This window comes from Rhinatrema bivittatum, chromosome 1, assembly GCF_901001135.1.
Source record: "Rhinatrema bivittatum chromosome 1, aRhiBiv1.1, whole genome shotgun sequence".
NCBI classification, from domain to species: domain Eukaryota; kingdom Metazoa; phylum Chordata; class Amphibia; order Gymnophiona; family Rhinatrematidae; genus Rhinatrema; species Rhinatrema bivittatum.
In genome coordinates this window covers 18,579,790-18,598,371 of record NC_042615.1, presented here as the reverse complement: position 1 = coordinate 18,598,371, position 18,582 = coordinate 18,579,790, and the positions used below count along the sequence as shown (strand labels likewise).

Below are 18,582 nucleotides of genomic sequence, written 5' to 3'. Positions count from 1 at the left end.
CAAGGCAGGATCCAGGGAAGCAACTAAGTACTCACAGGAGCGACCTCGTTGCAAGGCAAGGTAAGAGAGACTGAAGCTGGTTTATATAGCCAGCCAGCCTCTGACGTCAGGAAAGGGGCGGTTCAGCACTTCCGGGTGCTGGACCTACAAATGCTGCGCGCGCGCGCGTACCTCGGCAGGGGGGAGGAGTTAGAATCGGCCTCGACGGCGTCTCCACGAGGGAGACGCCGCTGCCATGCGGCTGCACAGGCCTGAAACCCCGGCGGAGCGCAACACGAGCGGGGGCCTCGGCACGGAGGTAAGCGCCCGGTCGCTAGTCTGGCGACCGGGATAGCAACAGCCTTCCTCTATTTAATTATCTGTATTAATAAACCTCTTTCTTTATTACCGTCTGAAGCTGGTATTCATTCTGTAATTAGATAGAGGGGAAGCCCCTCTTTTAACAGGACGTTATGCCAGTTATAAAGCCAATTGTACTCAGTTCAATGTAAGATATGCTAGAATTAGCACCATAAAAAGTCTACTATAATTAAAACTGTAAGCTGCAACGCAGATATGAAAAGTGAAACAGCAAACTGGTAAATGATATGTTTCAGACATCTTGGAATAAGTGGACCCTCCGGATTGCCTCCGTAAGCGATGACAACCATTAGTAGCTCTTTGCCATTTTGGAAATTCTTTAGGATGATCAATTGTGGAGTCAGATGATTCAGTAACCATGCTTGTAGTTACCCCAGCTGCCCACAAGATCTTCACTGCTTCAGCAGGAGTGTTAATACAAGAGGTGACCCCACTAATAGTGAATGCAAATCCGAAAGGAAATAGCCAATGATACTGAATGTTTTCCTTTCTTAATACTTCTGCAATCATATCCAGATTTTTCCACTTTTGCAGAGTTTGAAAAAAAAGATCAGAATATGCTGCCACTTTATGATCTTGCCAGAGTACTGGGTCCTCTTTCTTAGCCGCCCAAAGAACTCTCTCCTTCATCTGATAACTCTGATAGCAGACAATTATATCCTTAGGCAGACTACCACTTTTAGGGCCTAAAGCATGATGTGTTCTTTCAATGCTGACTTCACTGGAAAATTCCTCTCCTCCTTCCCTCAAAAGAAGAGTTCTGCATAGTAACTGCTATAGCATCATTATAGTCCTCATGATCAGGAATCCCTCTAAAACAGAGGTTGCATCTTCTGGATCTATTCTCTAGATCTTCCAACTTTTCTTGCACTGCTGAATGTATTGAGTCTAAGACCACTATTCTTTTGAACACCTTAGTGGTCAATTCCGCTTGCTCCTCAACCTGGTTTTCCAGTTCACTGATTCTCCGCCCAATGTCTCCTACTTCACGTCTCAGTTCTCACATTCAGGTCGATACAGTTATGCCGCGTTAGAAAGAGTGCGGCAGTGCCAGGCGCACCCTCGTTCCCCGCACGCACAGTTCTCTTCACCTACCGCTCGATACTCTCTTCAAATTGCATGCAAATGCATGCCACGTCTGCGAAGCGTTAGGCGAAGGTTAGGCCCGCGCAACCCATTTTACTGTATAGAGTGCCTATACAGCATCCTGGGTGCGCGGGCCTAACGCTTCACGACCACGCTGGTATCTGTCATTTCAAATGTCATTTCAAATGACATTTGAAATGACAGGTACCAGGAAGTGGACAGTTATGTTCTCCGATGCTCGGCAAACTTTCCCCCAGCCCCCGCTCACCTGCCCTGGCCGCGTCCGGTCTCCGGTGCAGCCCCAGTCCTGTCCCCTCCTCCCGAAGCAAAAAAAACAAAACCGAAAAAGTAGCAAGAGAGCGAGGGGAGAGACGGGCAATCCTAGGCTCGGGCCTGCTAGTCCCTTCTCCTCTCCTCCCGAAGCAGGGCGCGAAAAGCAGCCTTGCTCCGGGAGGAGGGGGGGGCAGTTTAAAGCGACGAAGTGACTTACTTTTGCAGCCCCCCCCTCCGGACATCGGCGACGACCGCGGCTCCAGCCTCCAGCTGTCAGACAGACGCATCGCACGTGGGAAAGCGGCCCCTATGCGTGCAATTGGCTGCTCAAGACGTGACGTCACGACGTTTGGCGTCACGGCATGTGACGTCACGTCTTGAGCAGCCAATTGCACGCATAGGGGCCGCTTTCCCACGTGCGATGCGTCTGTCTGACAGCTGGAGGCAGGAGCCGCGGTCGTCGCCGATGTCCGGGGGGGGGGGGGGGGGGCTGCGGCACAAGGAGAGAAGACGCAACTTACTCCAGCCAGCCCCCACTTCGGCAGCTCCCCTTCGGCAGCCCCCCTACGGCGGAGACGGCAGTGTAAAGCGAGACGGATCTTCGGCGGAGACGGCACTGTAAAGCGAGACAGACCGCGGCGCAAGGAGAGGAGGAGAGAGAAGACGCAACTTACTCCAGCCAGCCCTCCTCCGGACAGCGGCTCCTCTGCCTCCCAGCTGCCGGCGAAGATAGACGCCCGAACGGGTAGGCCCCTCGTGCAATTTGACCTCAAGGCGTGACGTTTGCAGGGAAAAAAGCCGATAGTCGGAGCGCGCGTCACAGTATCGGAGGGAATAGCTAATTCGTTCATTAAATAGCTAATTCGTTCATTTACATATCATTTACATGCTGCATGCGGGAAAGGTTACGGGTCGGTTTCAAGAAGCGCTAAGGACGCGTGAAACTGGAGACTGTACCGCAGGATCGCCTTACGCGTCCCAATTGTGCGCCCACAGCGAGTTAATCTCCAACCGCACCTTACAGTATCAAGCTGATTGTTTGGAGGATGTCTTTTTTCACCCCTTGAATGTTCACATTTAACTCCATAAACCAAGAGGTGAAGTCTGCTCAAGATAAATCTTCCAACTGGAGAAAGAGGGATTCACCTGAAATTAGTGCGGTCTGCATTTCAGCTTTTATAAGCCCATGCGCATCAGCCATCTTTTCTCTCTCCTCCTCCTCTGGTGTGATTGTGCCATAAGAGTATTGGCGCAGATCCACTGATTTCTTTTTTTGAAGTCATCAAGATTGGGTTGCAAACTTCTCAAATTCCTGAATCAGTTTCAATTCACTTCAAGAGATTTTAAAAGCAAGAAAATAGCGGAGGGTAAGATCTGTTCAGGCTCCCATCATCGTTGGTGACGTCACTTCTTCCCCCCAAGAACTTTTTTAATCAGTGCCTGGAGCGAGGGACTCGCTGCCCCACTCCAGGTGCTTTCAGCACTGCTGCTGTCAGAGCAGCGCTGGAAGCTCTGGGAGCAGGGCCCTCACTCCAAGCACAGATAAAAAAGGTATTGGTCAGGGTGGGGAGGGTCAGGGGCAGATGGGGAGGCAGCTCAACGAAATATTTACCGATCAGGACCGGGGACCAGCATACAATGCCAGGTACTGCTTTAAGTTTTTAAAAAGGTTTGGAGAGGAGTGGGGGTGGCGGTATGAGATGGCCTAGCAAGGCTTGAGTATCTCGCTTTTGGGGGGGAGGAGGGGATTGGATGCCCTCTACTCTGTACCTCTATTATGTAGGGCAATGACAGCACTACTTAGCTGGATATCTTTTAAAGGTATCCAGTTAATTAGCGTGCAATCCAGCCACACGAGGCCGGATAACAAAAACATAACTGGCTATATTCAAACTTTAGCCAGATAACCTGTCCACTAACTAGGTTACTGAATATGGACCCCCTCTAAGTTCTGCAATAGACCCAACTCACTCTTTATAAAGTTGACCAAGCAACCTAAAGACTGCAAGAGGAGAATCACTTTATGGATTGTATAATGACCATCTTTCTTCAATTTTGTTTGAACTAACCAACTGTCTAAGTACAGATGTAATAGGGTTCCTTTCCTGCATAGAGTGGCTGCTACAACTACCTTCACCTTGGAAAATGTGTGAGGAGCCATCGCCAGCCCAAAAGAAAGTGCCTGAAATATTGCCAGCCAGAGGAACCTCTGAAGTTCTGTCCAAATTTGGAATGTGCAGATAAAACTCTGTAAGATCCAATGATGCCAGAAAGTCTCCCTTACTGTCTTTCACAATCAGAGACTGGCGAGTTACCATATGAAAGTGGGAAACCTATAAGTGTGCATCTTTCTTTAAATCTAAAATGAGTTGAAAGGTTCCTTCCTTTCTTTGGGTACCCAAAGCAAAAGGTGTACCGCACCTAAGCTCTTTCTTCCTCTGGAACATTTACGACTGCATCCAAAGTAAAAGTGGATCCAATGTGGAACGCATCACTTCCCTTTTCATATGCTAAGAATAGGGAGAGACCATGTAGGTGTCGATTATTGGGTGTGAAAAATCTAAGGGATTTAAGCAATCTTCTATAACTGAAAAGCTCCACTGATCTGTTGTTATCCTGGTCCACGATTCATAAAAAGATCCGCACAACCATCAACTAGAATGGTGTTTTTTTAGACATAGCTGAAACCCAAGCGTCCTCTCTTGGTAATCTCAATAATTCCAAGGCATTTTCCAGAAGATGACACAACTGTGCCATGGCTCTACCAACTCTTAAGCCAGCCTCTGGAGCATCCCATTCCATAAAGACCAAGGCTTTTAGCGGGCCCACTAAACCCCTCCTCTCCGTTCCTGCTCAGGATCTACTTTGTTCCCTTTAATCCCAAACTCCTTAAGAACTTGAGAAAACATATCGGACAAATCCTCTCAGATCCCCTTCAAACATCAGGATCTCACCTACAAATGACGGTTGACTCCCTTGAGATCCAGGATGGGACGAAAGGAACCTTCCTTTTTGGGTACAATGAAATAAATGGAATATCGGCCGGTAATTACTTGTAACATGGGCACTGGGATCACGGCCTGCAGATTGTACACTCCACTGCCTGCCTCTTCTGTGGAGGGCTGCAGAAAGACACCATGAAAACTTCCCGAGGAACGCTGAGAAACTCTAAAGCACAGCAGTCCCTTATCACCTACAGAACCCACTGGGGTCTGACGTGATCTTGATCCACCTCCAATAAAAGAGAGAGACGACCCCCTATCTCTTGTTCCTGGGGGTGGGTCAGCCCACCTTCATTGAGGAGGACCAGTGGCACTGCCGCTCGGGCCTGTGCCCCACCTGGGACGAAAGGACTGAGACCTACCCAAAGGCTGAGCGCTCTGAGAAGCCATTCCTTTGTAGGGTTGAAAGTATTTGAAACCGCTAGCAAAACCTCTTGTACTGAATGAGTGTGGTGCCTGCTTTTTATCCTCTAGTAACCGAGGAACTTGGGACTCACCCCACTTATTGGCCATTTTTTCTAACTCACTCCCAAACAAGAGTGATCCTTTAAAGGGCAATTTCATAAGATTAGATTTTGAAATTGTATTGGCTGACTAATTCCTCAGTCATACCTGACGTCTGGCTGCTATCCCCGAAGCCACCCATCTGGCTGAAGTGCGGACCAAGTCGCAGTCTGCATCTGCCTAAAAGGCAGCTGCTGGTTCCATCACTGCCCTGGAATTCAAACCTCATTCATCGACTTCCTGAGAGAGAAGCAAGCCTGAGCCACCAGGGAGCAGACAAAGGCTATCTGAAAATTCATTGCCATTGCCTCAAAGGCCTGCTTAAGGATAGTTTCAATTCTCCTATCCTGCACATCCTTCAATGCTGCTCCTCCTTCCACAGGGACAGTCGTCCGCTTGGTGATGGCACACCAATGCATCGACTTTCAGAAAGCACAACTGCTTTCTCACGCTGGATCCAGGGGGTTTAGCGCTTCTAAGACTCTCCCCTTTCAAAATTTGCTTCCGGGGCACCCTAATCAACATCAATCAATTCTTGACTAGCATTCATAATGGGGAAGAAAGATGAGCTTTACGCAAAGAAATTAAAATGGGATTTTTCTTTGGCTCAGACATAGAATCAGCACCCAGCACCCCCAGCATGTTCAATATCTGGGAGACCTGAGCAAGTAACTCATCTGTATGAAAGAAACGCAACGTTATTCTATATGGCTCCAACCCCGGAGGAGTTTTCCCATCCTCCAGGGAGTGAGGATTGCTTTCATCATCCATGCCATCTGGGTCCCTATCAGGGTGACCCACAGCAGGTCTAGATGTACTCTGATGCTTGCCCAGCGGCACCAGATGTGCGGGGATCCGTAGCCTGTGATCCTGAACCTGTAGGTTTGGCCGGGGCTGCCGACTACACCTGAAGACAGGACTGCAGCCCTTGAAAAAATTACATCCAAGAAATGGCAGAAGGATCCATAGGAGAACCAGGGGGTGCTGGTCCTGTGCTCTCTGAGTTGTCTTCCCCTGCTGAAGAACCAGTTAGTGGAGCCCCAAAATCAAGCAAAGCCTCCGACAGTTCCCCCTCTGATTCCATTCTCACATCATTTATTTATTTTTTATTTTATTTAACACTTTTTTTTATACCGGCATTCGTAGGACACATCATGTCGGTTTACAAGTAACTGAGAAAGGAAATTACAATGAACGAGGAAGGGGCTAACTGGATAATAAAGGCTAATACTGGGAAGGGCCGGGCTCAGCAAAATCAGCAGCTCTGCCTGAGCCTTCAAGCAGCGCTGACACAAGTTAGAGGGAATGCCAGGCTGTGATGCCCGAATATGGCAAGCAGCACAAAGGGTAAGGCACTTAGGCTTCTTTGTTACCGGCGCCATGGATAAACACTTGCTAGCAGCACGCTCCCAAAAGTGTCTGACAATTGTGCGCCCAGCTGCGCGTCCACACAAGCGAGCCTGGACAGAGTGCTCAATAAACAAGTTCTGTGCAATAAGTATCCACTACGGACGCTTATTCAAGTAGGCACCCACCTGAGCGCACACCCAGGTATACAAGTGTGGACCGATGTCAGACAGTTTCGCAGCAGGCTTGTGCGTTGAAAAGCATGCGAACGCCGATGTGGCCTACCATGTGGCGTCTAAGTGAAGCCTGAGAGTGGGGCCTAGCAAAAAAAGGCTGCTCAGCCCGCCAAACTGCCACGATTCCCCAGGCTCCCCTCGGAGACGGGACTTCCCAGGCTCCCCTCAGAGACCAGAAGGAGATGGAATCCCTAAAATTCTTATTTTTATATATTTACTTTTTACCTGAGCTCAGCACATTTCTGCAGAGTACTGAGTCGGTCTCCGGCTACGGGTGGGGGGGGGGGGGGGGGGGGAGGGAGAGTGCAAAGGCCTTCACCGCTGGCTTCCTGCACTCACTAGCCTGTCAGCTGTTTGTCTCTCTACAGCTAAGTCCACACTGGAAAACCAGCTACCGGACTGAGGCACTCTACTAAGGGAGGGATCCACAGATATCACCTCAGGAAAACTCAACTGAGGTGGGACCATAAGCTATCATCACAGGAGAATGGAGTGAATTAATTTCCTTCTTTCTCTTTCTAAATTTTTAAGCAATCCCCAGTAGGGAGATGCACGTCCACTATCTGCTGGAGACGGATAATACTGGTCGACTGATGTCAGTACAGGGGTATATATAACCGTGACATCAGCTTTGCTCCATCTCTTTCTGCTGGTAGAGGTGCATAACCCACTGGTGTGGATTAACCTGTCTGAATGCTAAGAAATGGCCTGTTATAAAACTGCCTGTCCGATATGTAGGCATGTCCTATATGCATGTAATTTTACTGAGCTTGAACAGAGGTGATCTTGCTGAGCAAGGGGTAGGGGGACTTGCACTTACATGCATACTTTAGCAATTTCAATACCTAACAGAAAGTGCAATTGTGTGCAGTTAGTTTTGGTGTGATAATTTTCAAAAGCTGATGAACAGAATTGTGTTTATATCTACCTTTTTTTTGAAGGCCTCCACCACTTTCATAAAAAGCTGAATTTTCTTTCCAAAGTCATTGACAGCCTTTGGTCTCTCTTTATGCTCATTGTATCGCTGTTTAATTGGTTGTCCAAGTTTCTGTAACAAACCAAAACACTTTTAATCCATTTGCAGAACTAGCCTATAATACCTGAAAGAGAAAACATGAATGAACTACTGCTCTCCTTTCCCTACAGAATACTAGCTGCTTCTCTCAGAGCAGAACGTGGATAATGAAATACCTTTGAAAGAGAAACTGTGAAGATTCACAACCAATTAGAAAGTAATTTTCAACAGCCTGCAAAGGATTGTAGCCTGCAGGTATTTAGTATGTGCATACATCCAGTCTAAAAATTCCCAGGTTGTGCCGATGCATGTATGAACATACACACGGAAGTTACATCTGCTTTCAAGTAGATGTAACTTTCGGGTATACATTAATGCACCCCAAATCTCATGTGACTGGGGTAAAGTCAGGTCGGCACCATTTTGAAAAATGGCTTTAACTCGGGATCCTCTACTAATTTTAAAGGTTGGGGGTGCGGGAGGGGCTACCTCACTAAATTTCCTACTATTTGGGGGGTAAGGAGGGTAAGGGGACAAGGGGCCCAACAATCACAGAGACACCCCTCCTGCAATAGTGACATCTCTCCTGTGAAAAAACATTGTGACTTAGTGGCTCTAGGCCTAATTTTGTTAAAAAGACTGAGCATTTACACACATATAGTACCACAGTAATGACGGCAGAAAAAAATGAAATGGTCCATCCAGTCTGTCCAGCAAGCTTCTCTTGGTAAGATATACCGTGCCATGTGGGTCACCCCAGGTTTCTCTTAAGGATAGTTCGTGCAGTTACTCCCAGTCCTTATGATAAGGGCAGAAATATTTACAATAAAAAAACCAAGCAACTGTCAAACCCATAAAAAATTACTGCTAGCAACATTTTTACTGGGTGAGGAGCCTTTCAGAAAGCGTTTTTTCCCTTATGTCTGCATATCAGTACCCCAGACCATAAAAGTCAGGGCCTGTGTTTGCTGCCATCTGAATCCAATTCCCCTTTTTTCCCTCTCACCGTCAAAGCAGAGAATGAAGTTGCAGTTGCATCAAAAGTATCAAGGCTTATTGGTTAAGGGACAGTGCTTCTGATAAGGGTAATAACTGTCGAACTGAGTGAGTTATCCCCATGCAGTCTTTTCTTCATTTCTGTCTTCTAGCCTTTAGGGAGCCACAGTGTTTATCCCATGCCCCTTTGAATTCTTTGACTGTTTTTGTCTTCACCACCTCCTCCGGAAGGGCATTCCAAGCATCCACCACCCTCTCCATGAAGAAATATTTCATGATTTTGGTTCTGAATCATCCTCCCCCCCCCCTGAAGTTTCATTTCGTGACCCCTAGTTCTACTGTTTCCTTTCCAATGGAAAAGGTTTGTCGATTGTACATCATTAAAACCTTTCAGGTATCTGAAGGTCTGTATCATATCTCCCCTGCACCTCCTCTCCTCCAGGATATACATATTTAAGTCTTTCATTCTCTCCTCATAAGTCATTTATTTATTTATTTATTTAGAGTTTTTCTATACCGGCATTCGTGATTAAAAATCACATCATGCTGGTTTACATATAACAGGGGGTGTGAAAACAGAAATGGAACATTAACAAGTGCAAAGAGTTCGTAAAGTTACATTACAACAAGGTTCATATAACTGGGTAGAGAATTAGAGTAAGAAAACCGAGCAGTTAGGATTAACTATTTACATTATATTGTGAAGTCTCTTATAAGATGTTGCTGTCATTCAATTGGGATCAGGGAAGGCTTGCTTAAATAGCCAAGTCTTAAGCCTTTTTCTGAAAGTAGGTAGGCATGGTTCTTGTCTCAGATCCGGGGGAATAGAATTCCAAAGTGAAGGTCCGGCTGTGGAGAAGGCTCGGTCTCTGAAAGTTAAATGGTGAGTGGTTTTGGTTTGAGGAACGAGGAGAGATCCTCTGTAGGCTTCTCTGTTGGGTCTAGTGGATGTGTGTCGTCTAAGTGGGATTTGTAGATCAAGCATAGCATGGTGATGGATAGCTTTATAGATGATAGTGATAGATTTGTGGATAATTCTAAAGTGTATTGGCAGCCAGTGTAAGTTCTTAAGAGTGGGAGATATGTGATCTCTTCTCCTGGTGTTAGTCAGAATTCTCGCAGCAGAGTTCTGGAGCATCTGAAGGGGTTTAATGGATGCGGAAGGGAGACCAAGTAAGATAGAATTACAATAGTCTATCTTAGAAAAGATAACTGCTTGAAGGACCGTTCTGAAGTCTCGCACGTGAAGGAGGGGTTTGATTCTTTTCAGAACCTGTAGTTTATAGAAGCCGTCTTTTGTAGTTTGTTTGATGAAGGATTTTAAGTTAAGACTGTTCTCGATAATTATTCCTAAGTCCCTTGTTTGAGTAGTAAGTGGGTTGGTTGGAAGACATGGAGTGGGTTTACTATTGTCTGGTGAGATAAGAAGTTCCGTCTTAGCCGTATTTAATATCAAATTTAGACTAGTGAGAAGGAGATTGATTTCTTGAAGGCAGATTTCCCAGAATTCAAGAGTTTTGGTGATGGTTTCTTTGATGGGGATCAAGATCTGCACATCGTCGGCGTATAGGAAGTGAGTTAGTTTCAAGTGGGTTAGCAGTTGGCAAAGCGGAAGAAGGTATATATTAAAGAGCGTAGGGGAAAGGGAGGAGCCCTGAGGAACTCCTAAAGATGAAATATAGCGGGAGGATTCTTTATTATGGATTTTGACCTTATAGCCTCTATTGCTGAGGAATGTATTGAACCATGATAGTGCAGTTCCTGTAATTCCTATGTTTGCCAGTTGATTGAGGAGGATGGAGTGGTTAACGGTATCAAATGCGGCCAAAAGATCTAAGAGAATAAGTAGAAAGGATTGGCCTTTGTCAAGACCCATGATGATATGGTCTGTCAGGGATATGAGTAGAGTTTCCGTGCTTAAAGCTTTGCGGAATCCATATTGGGAGGGGTACAGTATTTTGTGATCTTCAATGTAGTTGGAGAGTTGAGTGTTGACCAGCTTTTCCATGAACTTGGCAATAAATGGAAGATTGGAAATCAGGAGGAAGTTGTTGGGGTCTTTGGGGTCTAGATTAGGTTTCTTTAAGAGTGGTTTTAGAGAAGCTAGTTTAAGGTCATCTGCAAATAGTCCCCGGGATAAACAGCAGTTGATGATATCTGCCAGTGTTTTGGAAATTGTTTCCGGTATTAGAAGGAGGAGCTTTGTAGGTATTTGGTCGAAGGGGTGGGAGGACGGTTTCATTTTCTTAAGTAACAAAAGGATCTCAGAGGCTGTGATGGGTTCGAATGATTCAAAGGAGGTTCCTTTGTTTAGAATGTGCAGAGCATTAGTGAGAGAAGGGTTACTGGGGGTCAATTGCTTTAGCAGGTTAGATATTTTGTCTTGGAAGAAAGTAGCTAATTCCTCAGCTTTGGATTGAGCTAGGTCTAAGGGAATATCTGGAGTGTTGATGTGTGTCAGGTTAGAAACGTAAGTGAAAAAAGCTTTTGCGTCAAATACAAGGTCATGGATCTTGCCAGCATAGTAATCCCTTTTAGATCTTAGGGTGGAGTTCCTGTATTGATGGAGAGCTAGTTTGTAGGCGGCTAAGGTGCTGGGGCAGGGGGCCTTACGCCATTTGCTTTCTTTCTGCCTTAGGCTCTGTTTGAGTTTACGAAGGTTGCTTGTGAACCACGGTTGTCTTTTTGTTGGGTTCAGGTTTAGTTTTTTTGTTGAGAGAGGACATAGTTTGTTTGCTACTGCCTCCGTGATATTGCTCCAGGAGAGGATAGCTGAGTTAGGGTCAGAGAGGTTAATGTGAGGAAGCTCTGAAGCGAGCTGGTTGCTGAGGTCGTCGGAAGAGCAGGGTCTTCTGTAGAGAAATGAGGATTTCGAAGGGAGATTTTTCCTGAATTGTGTCAGAGTGAAAGTGGCGGTGATTAGTGAGTGATCTGACCATGGGACCAGAGTGCAAGAAGGGGGGGAGGTGTAATTGATCCCTGCATTTACAAAGATGAGGTCCAAGGTGTGGCCAGCTTTATGGGTGGGCTTGTTGATGATCTGCTTAAAGCCCATGGCTGAGAGAACAGTGAGTAAAGCCTCGCAATTGGTGGTGAGCGTAGGGTTGTCGACATGTAAATTAAAATCTCCTTAAATTATAGCCGGGGATTCCAAATTCAAGTGTGTTGTAATTGTTTCTACAATGGGGGAGGCATCTGAATCCAGAAGGCCCGGAGGGGCATAGACGAGTAAGACTTGGAGTTGGGCTGTTTTGAAAAGTCCTATTTCTAGTTTAGAATCCGATTTTGCTGAGAGTTGGGAAAATTTCAGATCTTTTTTGGCTGCCAAAAGAATGCCCCCTCCCCTTTTTTTGAGACGAGGGAGGGAGAAGAAGTCATAGAGGTGGGTGGGGAGTTGATTTATTATTGCAATATCCGTTGGTTTGAGCCAGGTTTCTGTTATGGCACAAATGTCTGGATTGGAGTCTAAGAGATAGTCATTGAGAATTAGGGATTTTTTAGTGAGAGATTGTGCATTGAATAGCGTAAGGGAGAATAGTGTTGGGCCTAGTAATTGGGTAAGAGGTGAAATCATAATTGGGATGAGGGCTGTGTAGTTGCAAGATCTGTGTAGCATAGTGGTTTTTCCTGTGGTGAGTAGGTTGTGTTGAAGAATCGGGATCGGAAATCTCGGTGTCATTCTGAACTGTTGTATTAGAGAAGATTGGTTGAGAGTTTGAGTGAGTTAGATGATTGCGTAGGGAGGTTTGATGAATGCTGGAATGGCTGACAACTGCTGGATCAAGCTGGGTGAGTGCTGGAGGGATGAATACTGAGAGGATGATTGCTGATCACGCTGGATGAGTGCTGGAGGGATGAATGCTGAGAGGATGATTGCTGATCACGCTGGGTGAGTGCTGGAGGGATGAATGCTGAGAGGATGATTGCTGATCACGCTGGGTGAGTGCTGGAGGGATGAATGCTGAGAGGATGATTGCTGATCACGCTGGGTGAGTGCTGGAGGGATGAATGCTAAGAGGATGATTGCTGATCACGCTGGGTGAGTGCTGGAGGGATGAATGCTGAGAGGATGATTGCTGATCATGCTGGGTGAGTGCTGGAGGGATGAATGCTGAGAGGATGATTGCTGATCATGCTGGGTGAGTGCTGGAGGGATGAATGCTGACAGGATGATTGCTGATCACGCCGGGTGAGTGCTGGAGGGATGAATGCTGACAGGATGATTGCTGATCACGCTGGGTGAGTGCTGGAGGGATGAATGCTGAGAGGATGATTGCTGATCACGCTGGGTGAGTGCTGGAGGGATGAATGCTGAGAGGATAATAATGCTGAGAGATGGAGACCCTCCCCCCCCCACCACTATTTTGTTTGTTTGTCCTTCTCTGGACTGCCTCCATCCTGTTTCTGTCCCTTTTAAGATACAGTCTCCAGAACTGAACATAATACTCCAGATGAAGCCTCACCAAGGACCTGTACAAAGGGTTTATCACAGTGATGGCCAACCTTTTGAGCTCAGTGTGTTAAAATTCATAAAAAAACCGAGCATAACTCGGGTGGTGTGTCACTTCTAGAAAAATCCATAATTTTGTGATGTTTGTAGCTCTAATCAATAACAAAGTTATAATTTTAATATATATACTGTATTTATTAATAAAGCAAAAACAAATAATTCTTTACCTTACCTGCTTAGTGACTTTTTTGTTGCTGAATTTCATTGGCTAAATCTTCAATTGAAGGTTGGTATTTCGTACACTTCGGTTTCTTTTATTGGCTCCCATTCATTTTCACACCACTCCCTCCTCATCCCCCAGGCATGCACACATTCATTCTCACACATACAGACCCCCAGGCAGGCACCTATGCATTCACACACATACACCCCCAGGCAGAGTCCCATTCATTCACATTCACACACTAAAGGCAGACCCCCCCTCGCTTTCTTTTGCCAGCAACCTCGGAACCTCTCTCATTCCTCTGCTGCCACTGTCACTGCTGCCGCGTGGCTATTGCGGAGGTGACGATTGCTGCTACTGACTGTTATGGGAGAGTCTGTTTAGTGAACCCTTGGCCCGGCTGTCTGAACGATGGGGTCCAGACGGTGGCAAGAGAGCCGGGAGGCGGTATGGATCAGGCGTGGAGTAGAGAGTCTTCGCCCTGGAAACCCGAGACCCCCCCAGGAGGAGCCCGTAGGGGTCCGGGTCGCTGGGACTTAGGAGAACCGGTGTACAAGGCTGGCCGAGGACGAGAAGAGTCGAGCAGAAGTCTGAGGGTCAAGGCTGGTGGCAGACGAGAAGAGTCAAGCAGAAATCCGAGGGTCGAGGCTGGCGGCAGACGAGAAGAGTCAAGCAGGAATCCGAGGGTCAAGGCTGGCGGCAGACGAGAAGAGTCAAGCAGGAATCCGAGGGTCAAGGCTGGCGGCAGACGAGAAGAGTCAAGCAGGAGTGGATTCAACGGAGCGGGAACTGGAACAAGCAGGAACGGAACAAGGCAAGGATCACAGGAGCAATCACAAGAACAAGCAGGAACAAGCAGTGGAACAAGCAAGCTGAATCCAGGAACGCAACTAAGCACTCAAAAAGAGCGACCTCGTTGCAAGGCAGGGAACCAGAAACTGAGGCTGCCTTAAATAGCCAGCTGAGCTCCGACGTCAGAAAGGGGGCGGTTCAGCACTTCCGGGTGCTGGACCTTCAAGAGCCACCCCTTCGCGCGCGCGCGCGTACCCGGCAGAGGGGAGGAGTCAGAATCGGGCTCGACGGCGTCTCCACGAGGGAGACGCCGCTGCCACGCGGCCGACCAGGCCCGAAACTGCAGCGGAGCGCGGCGGACCCGGGACCCCCGGCATGGAGGTAAGGGCCCGGTCGCTAGCCTGGCGACTGGGATCGCAACAGTACCCCCCCCGTTTAGGCCCCCTCTTTAAAGGTCCAGGCTTGTCAGGATGATCCAGGTGGAACTGACGCAGAAGAGACTTATCTAAGATGTTACGAGCTGGCTCCCAAGTATTGTCCTCGTCGCCACACCCCTCCCACGCTAGCAAATATTCCCAACGTCTGTTCACAAAACGAGTGTCCAATACCTCACGTACTTGGAAGGTGGGATCTTCTGCAGTAGGTGCTGGAGAAGAGTCCTGTGGCCTAGGGTGAAATTTAGAAAGTATAACTGGCTTCAGTAGAGAAACGTGAAAGACGTTGTGGATACGCAGCGAAGAGGGTAATCGTAATCGGTAAGATACCATGCCCACTCTTTCTGCGACGCGGAAGGGTCCGCAGAACTTGGGTGCCAACTTCTTCGAGGGTTGTCGGAGATGAAGGTGTTTAGTGCTGAGCCAGACTTTGTCCCCTGGGAGGAACTGTGGTGCTGCTGTTCGATGGCGGTCGGCAAACCGCTTAGATGAGAGTGCCACCCTTCGGAGCCGGTGCTGTGTAGAATCCCAAAGCGCACCCAGTTGATCCGCAACTGCCTGAGCGGCGGGCGATGAGACTGGAACCGGTAGCGGCAAGGGTGGTTTGAGCAGCTTGCCGTATACAATTTGGAAGGGGGATCTTCCAGTTGCGGTGTGTACTTGATTGTTGTAGGCGAATTCCGCCCAAGGTAGAAGATCCACCCAATTGTCTTGCTTTTGGTTGATAAACGTTCTCAGGAACGACTTCAAGGAACGGTTCATGCGTTCTGTTTGGCCGTTACTTTGTGGGTGAAATGCAGTAGAGAAACTTAATTGTACCTTGAATTTTTTGCACAAGGCTCTCCAATATCTAGCGGTGAACTGGGGTCCCCGATCGGAAACTATATCCATAGGTAGACCATGAATGCGGAATATATGATGAACAAACAACAAAGCCAATTCCGTGGCGGAGGGAAGTTTAGGTAAGGGCACAAAGTGGGCCATTTTAGAAAACCGGTCCACAGTGACCCAGACCACAGTCTTGCCTTGAGAAGGTGGAAGCTCTACCAGAAAGTCTGTAGCAATGTGCGTCCACGGTTCCATAGGAACTGGTAATGGTTGTAACAAGCCTCTTCGGGGACCGGTTAATGGTTTCTGTAGTGCGCAGATAGGACAGGAGCTAACATAGAGAGAGACATCTCTTCGTAGTCCAGGCCACCAATAAAAGCGGGCTATCAGGTCAAGTGTTCTTTGTACTCCTGCATGCCCACCAGTTAAAGAATCATGACCCCAACATAGAACTTTCCTACGAAGTCTTAAAGGCACAGGAGTCTTAAAGGAAGGGTCTAGCGGAGTGAAATTTAATTGAATACTTGCGGGATCCACAATATGTTGCAGAGGCTCCTCCTCCTCAGGCTGGGAATTGCGAGATAGAGCGTCTGCCCGAACATTCTTGTCAGCGGGGCGATACTTAAGAATGAAATTGAAGCGACTGAAGAACAATGACCACCTTGCTTGGCGAGGGTTCAATCGTTGAGCCTGAGCCAAGTATTGTAAATTTTTATGATCAGTATACACCGTCACTGGATGGTTGGCTCCCTCAAGCCAATGTCTCCATTCTTCGAAAGCGAGCTTAATAGCAAGGAGTTCTTTGTCGCCGATGCCGTAATTGCACTCCGCTGGAGAGAATTTCCTTGAAAAGTAAGAGCAAGGCATCAATTTGCCAGAAGCATCGTGTTGACTGAGAACGGCCCCTACTGCCAAAGTGGAGGCGTCAACCTCAACAATGAAAGGATGCTGTGGATCTGCATGGCGTAAACAAGAGTCCTGTAGGAAGGCCTTTTTTAACTCTTCAAAGGCGAGGCAAGCTGAGACAGACCAAGCGTGAGTGTTGGCGCCCTTGCGGGTGAGTGCCGTGAGGGGAGCCACCTTTTGGGAATAGTGTGGAATAAAGTGTCTGTAAAAGTTGGCGAAACCGAGAAATCGCTGCAGGGCCTTTAAACCCACTGGTTGAGGCCAATTGGTGATAGCTGCAACCTTCTCCGGATCCATTTGAAAGCCAGAGGAAGAAATGATGTATCCCAAGAAAGGAAGTGTTTCGCACTCAAACAGACATTTTTCGAGTTTGGCATATAAATGATTGTCTCTTAATGCGTGCAAGACACGTTTAACGTGATGGCGATGAGAGACGAGGTCTGGAGAGTAGATCAAAACATCGTCGAGATAAACGATGACAAAGGAGTGGAGCATCTCTCGCAGTACCTCATTCATTAAGTTCTGGAAGACAGCTGGAGCGTTACATAATCCGAACGGCATTACTAGATATTCATAATGACCGTCCCGGGTGTTGAAAGCTGTCTTCCACTCGTCCCCGGGACGAATCCGGACGAGGTTGTAGGCTCCACGTAAGTCCAGTTTTGTGAAAACTTTAGCACCCTGAAGTCTGTCTAAAAGTTCAGGAATGAGAGGAAGCGGATAGCGATCCTTTTTAGTGATAGTATTCAACCCTCGGTAATCAATACATGGCCTGAGGGTACCGTCTTTTTTGGCCACAAAGAAAAACCCCGCCCCCGCTGGGGAGTGAGATGGCCGAATAAAGCCCTTGGCTAGATTTTCAGACACATATTCCGACATCGCTTGCGTCTCAGGTATAGACAGGGGGTAAACCCTGCCTCGCGGAGGGATTGAATCTGGAAGTAGATCAATGGCACAATCGAAGGGACGATGAGCTGGAAGAAGTTCCGCCTTCTGTTTAGAGAATACGTCCGCAAAGCTTTGATACTGAGCTGGTAGTTCCAAAAGAGTTTGACAGAGCGGAAGAGTCGATTTCAGAGGCGACTCCAAACAGTTTTGGAAGCAATAGGAGCTCCACTGAGCGATTTGAAGAGAGTCCCAGTGAATAAGTGGAGCATGCAGTTGCAACCAAGGAAGCCCAAGTACTATTGGGTGCACAGATTTCTCTAGCAGCATAAAGGAGAGTCTTTCGGTATGGAGTATCCCAGTCTGAAGTGTGATAGGTTCCGTGACCTCCGAGATGTCTCCCGACAATGGAGTCCCCTGGATAGAGGTGACTCGGAGTGGAGGCTTCCGGGGTATTGTAGGAAGCCCCAGTTGACAAACCAAGTCTTTTAAAATAAAGTTTCCCCCAGCTCCAGAATCGATAAAGGCTAGAGTCTGAAAGGAACCCCCTGAGTACTGCAGGGTAACAGGTACCGTACATTGAGGAGCAGGATTAAGGCAACCTAGAGAGACCTCCTCCCTCTTCCCTAGGTTCAAGCGTTTTTCCGGCCTTGCAGGGCACTGAGCCAGCAAGTGACCCCTGGTACCACAGTACAAGCATAATCCTAAAGTGCGCCGTCGTCTTCTTTCTTCCTCGGTTAACGGCGTTCGCCCAATTTGCATGGGTTCCTCAGAAGAATTGTGAGTGGGAGTAGACTGTGGCTTGTGAGGTGAGGAGAGAGACCTTGAAAAGGTTGGCGCCAAGGAAACCGGTCGTCGAGGCGGACGGCCCTCCTTAGCACGCTGCTGCAGCCGCCGATCGATTCTCCCGGCCAAATCTATCACCTCATTCAGTGTAGTGGGAATATCCCGTGTCATCAGTTCGTCCTTGATACGACTTGCGAGGCCCTCCAAGAATATGCCTCGCAAACAGTCATCTTGCCACCCCAGCTCCATGGCCAGAGTGCGAAATTCAATAGCGTAGTCTGCTAACGAGCGAGACCCTTGTCTTAATTGTAGAATTTCCGTAGTAGCGGTAGTCTGTCGTGCTGGTTCATCGAAGGTTTGTTTGAAATGGTCCACGAACCGTTGCAGATTCTGGAGTATGGCATCTTGGTGTTCCCATAGCGGCGAGGCCCATATCATGGCCTTTCCGTCCAGCAGGGA

At 47.7% G+C, this 18,582-nt stretch overlaps 1 protein-coding gene across 1 annotated transcript in view; it reads right to left on the bottom strand.

Annotated features, from left to right (window-relative positions):
- HSPA4L (heat shock protein family A (Hsp70) member 4 like) overlaps positions 1-18,582 on the bottom strand; it is a 626,705-nt gene that overhangs the window by 91,006 nt on the left and 517,117 nt on the right. Inside the window, exon 17 of the mRNA XM_029590014.1 lies at positions 7,737-7,856. Within this exon, the coding sequence (XP_029445874.1) occupies positions 7,737-7,856 (120 nt within the window). The remainder of the gene's footprint in view (positions 1-7,736; positions 7,857-18,582) is intronic.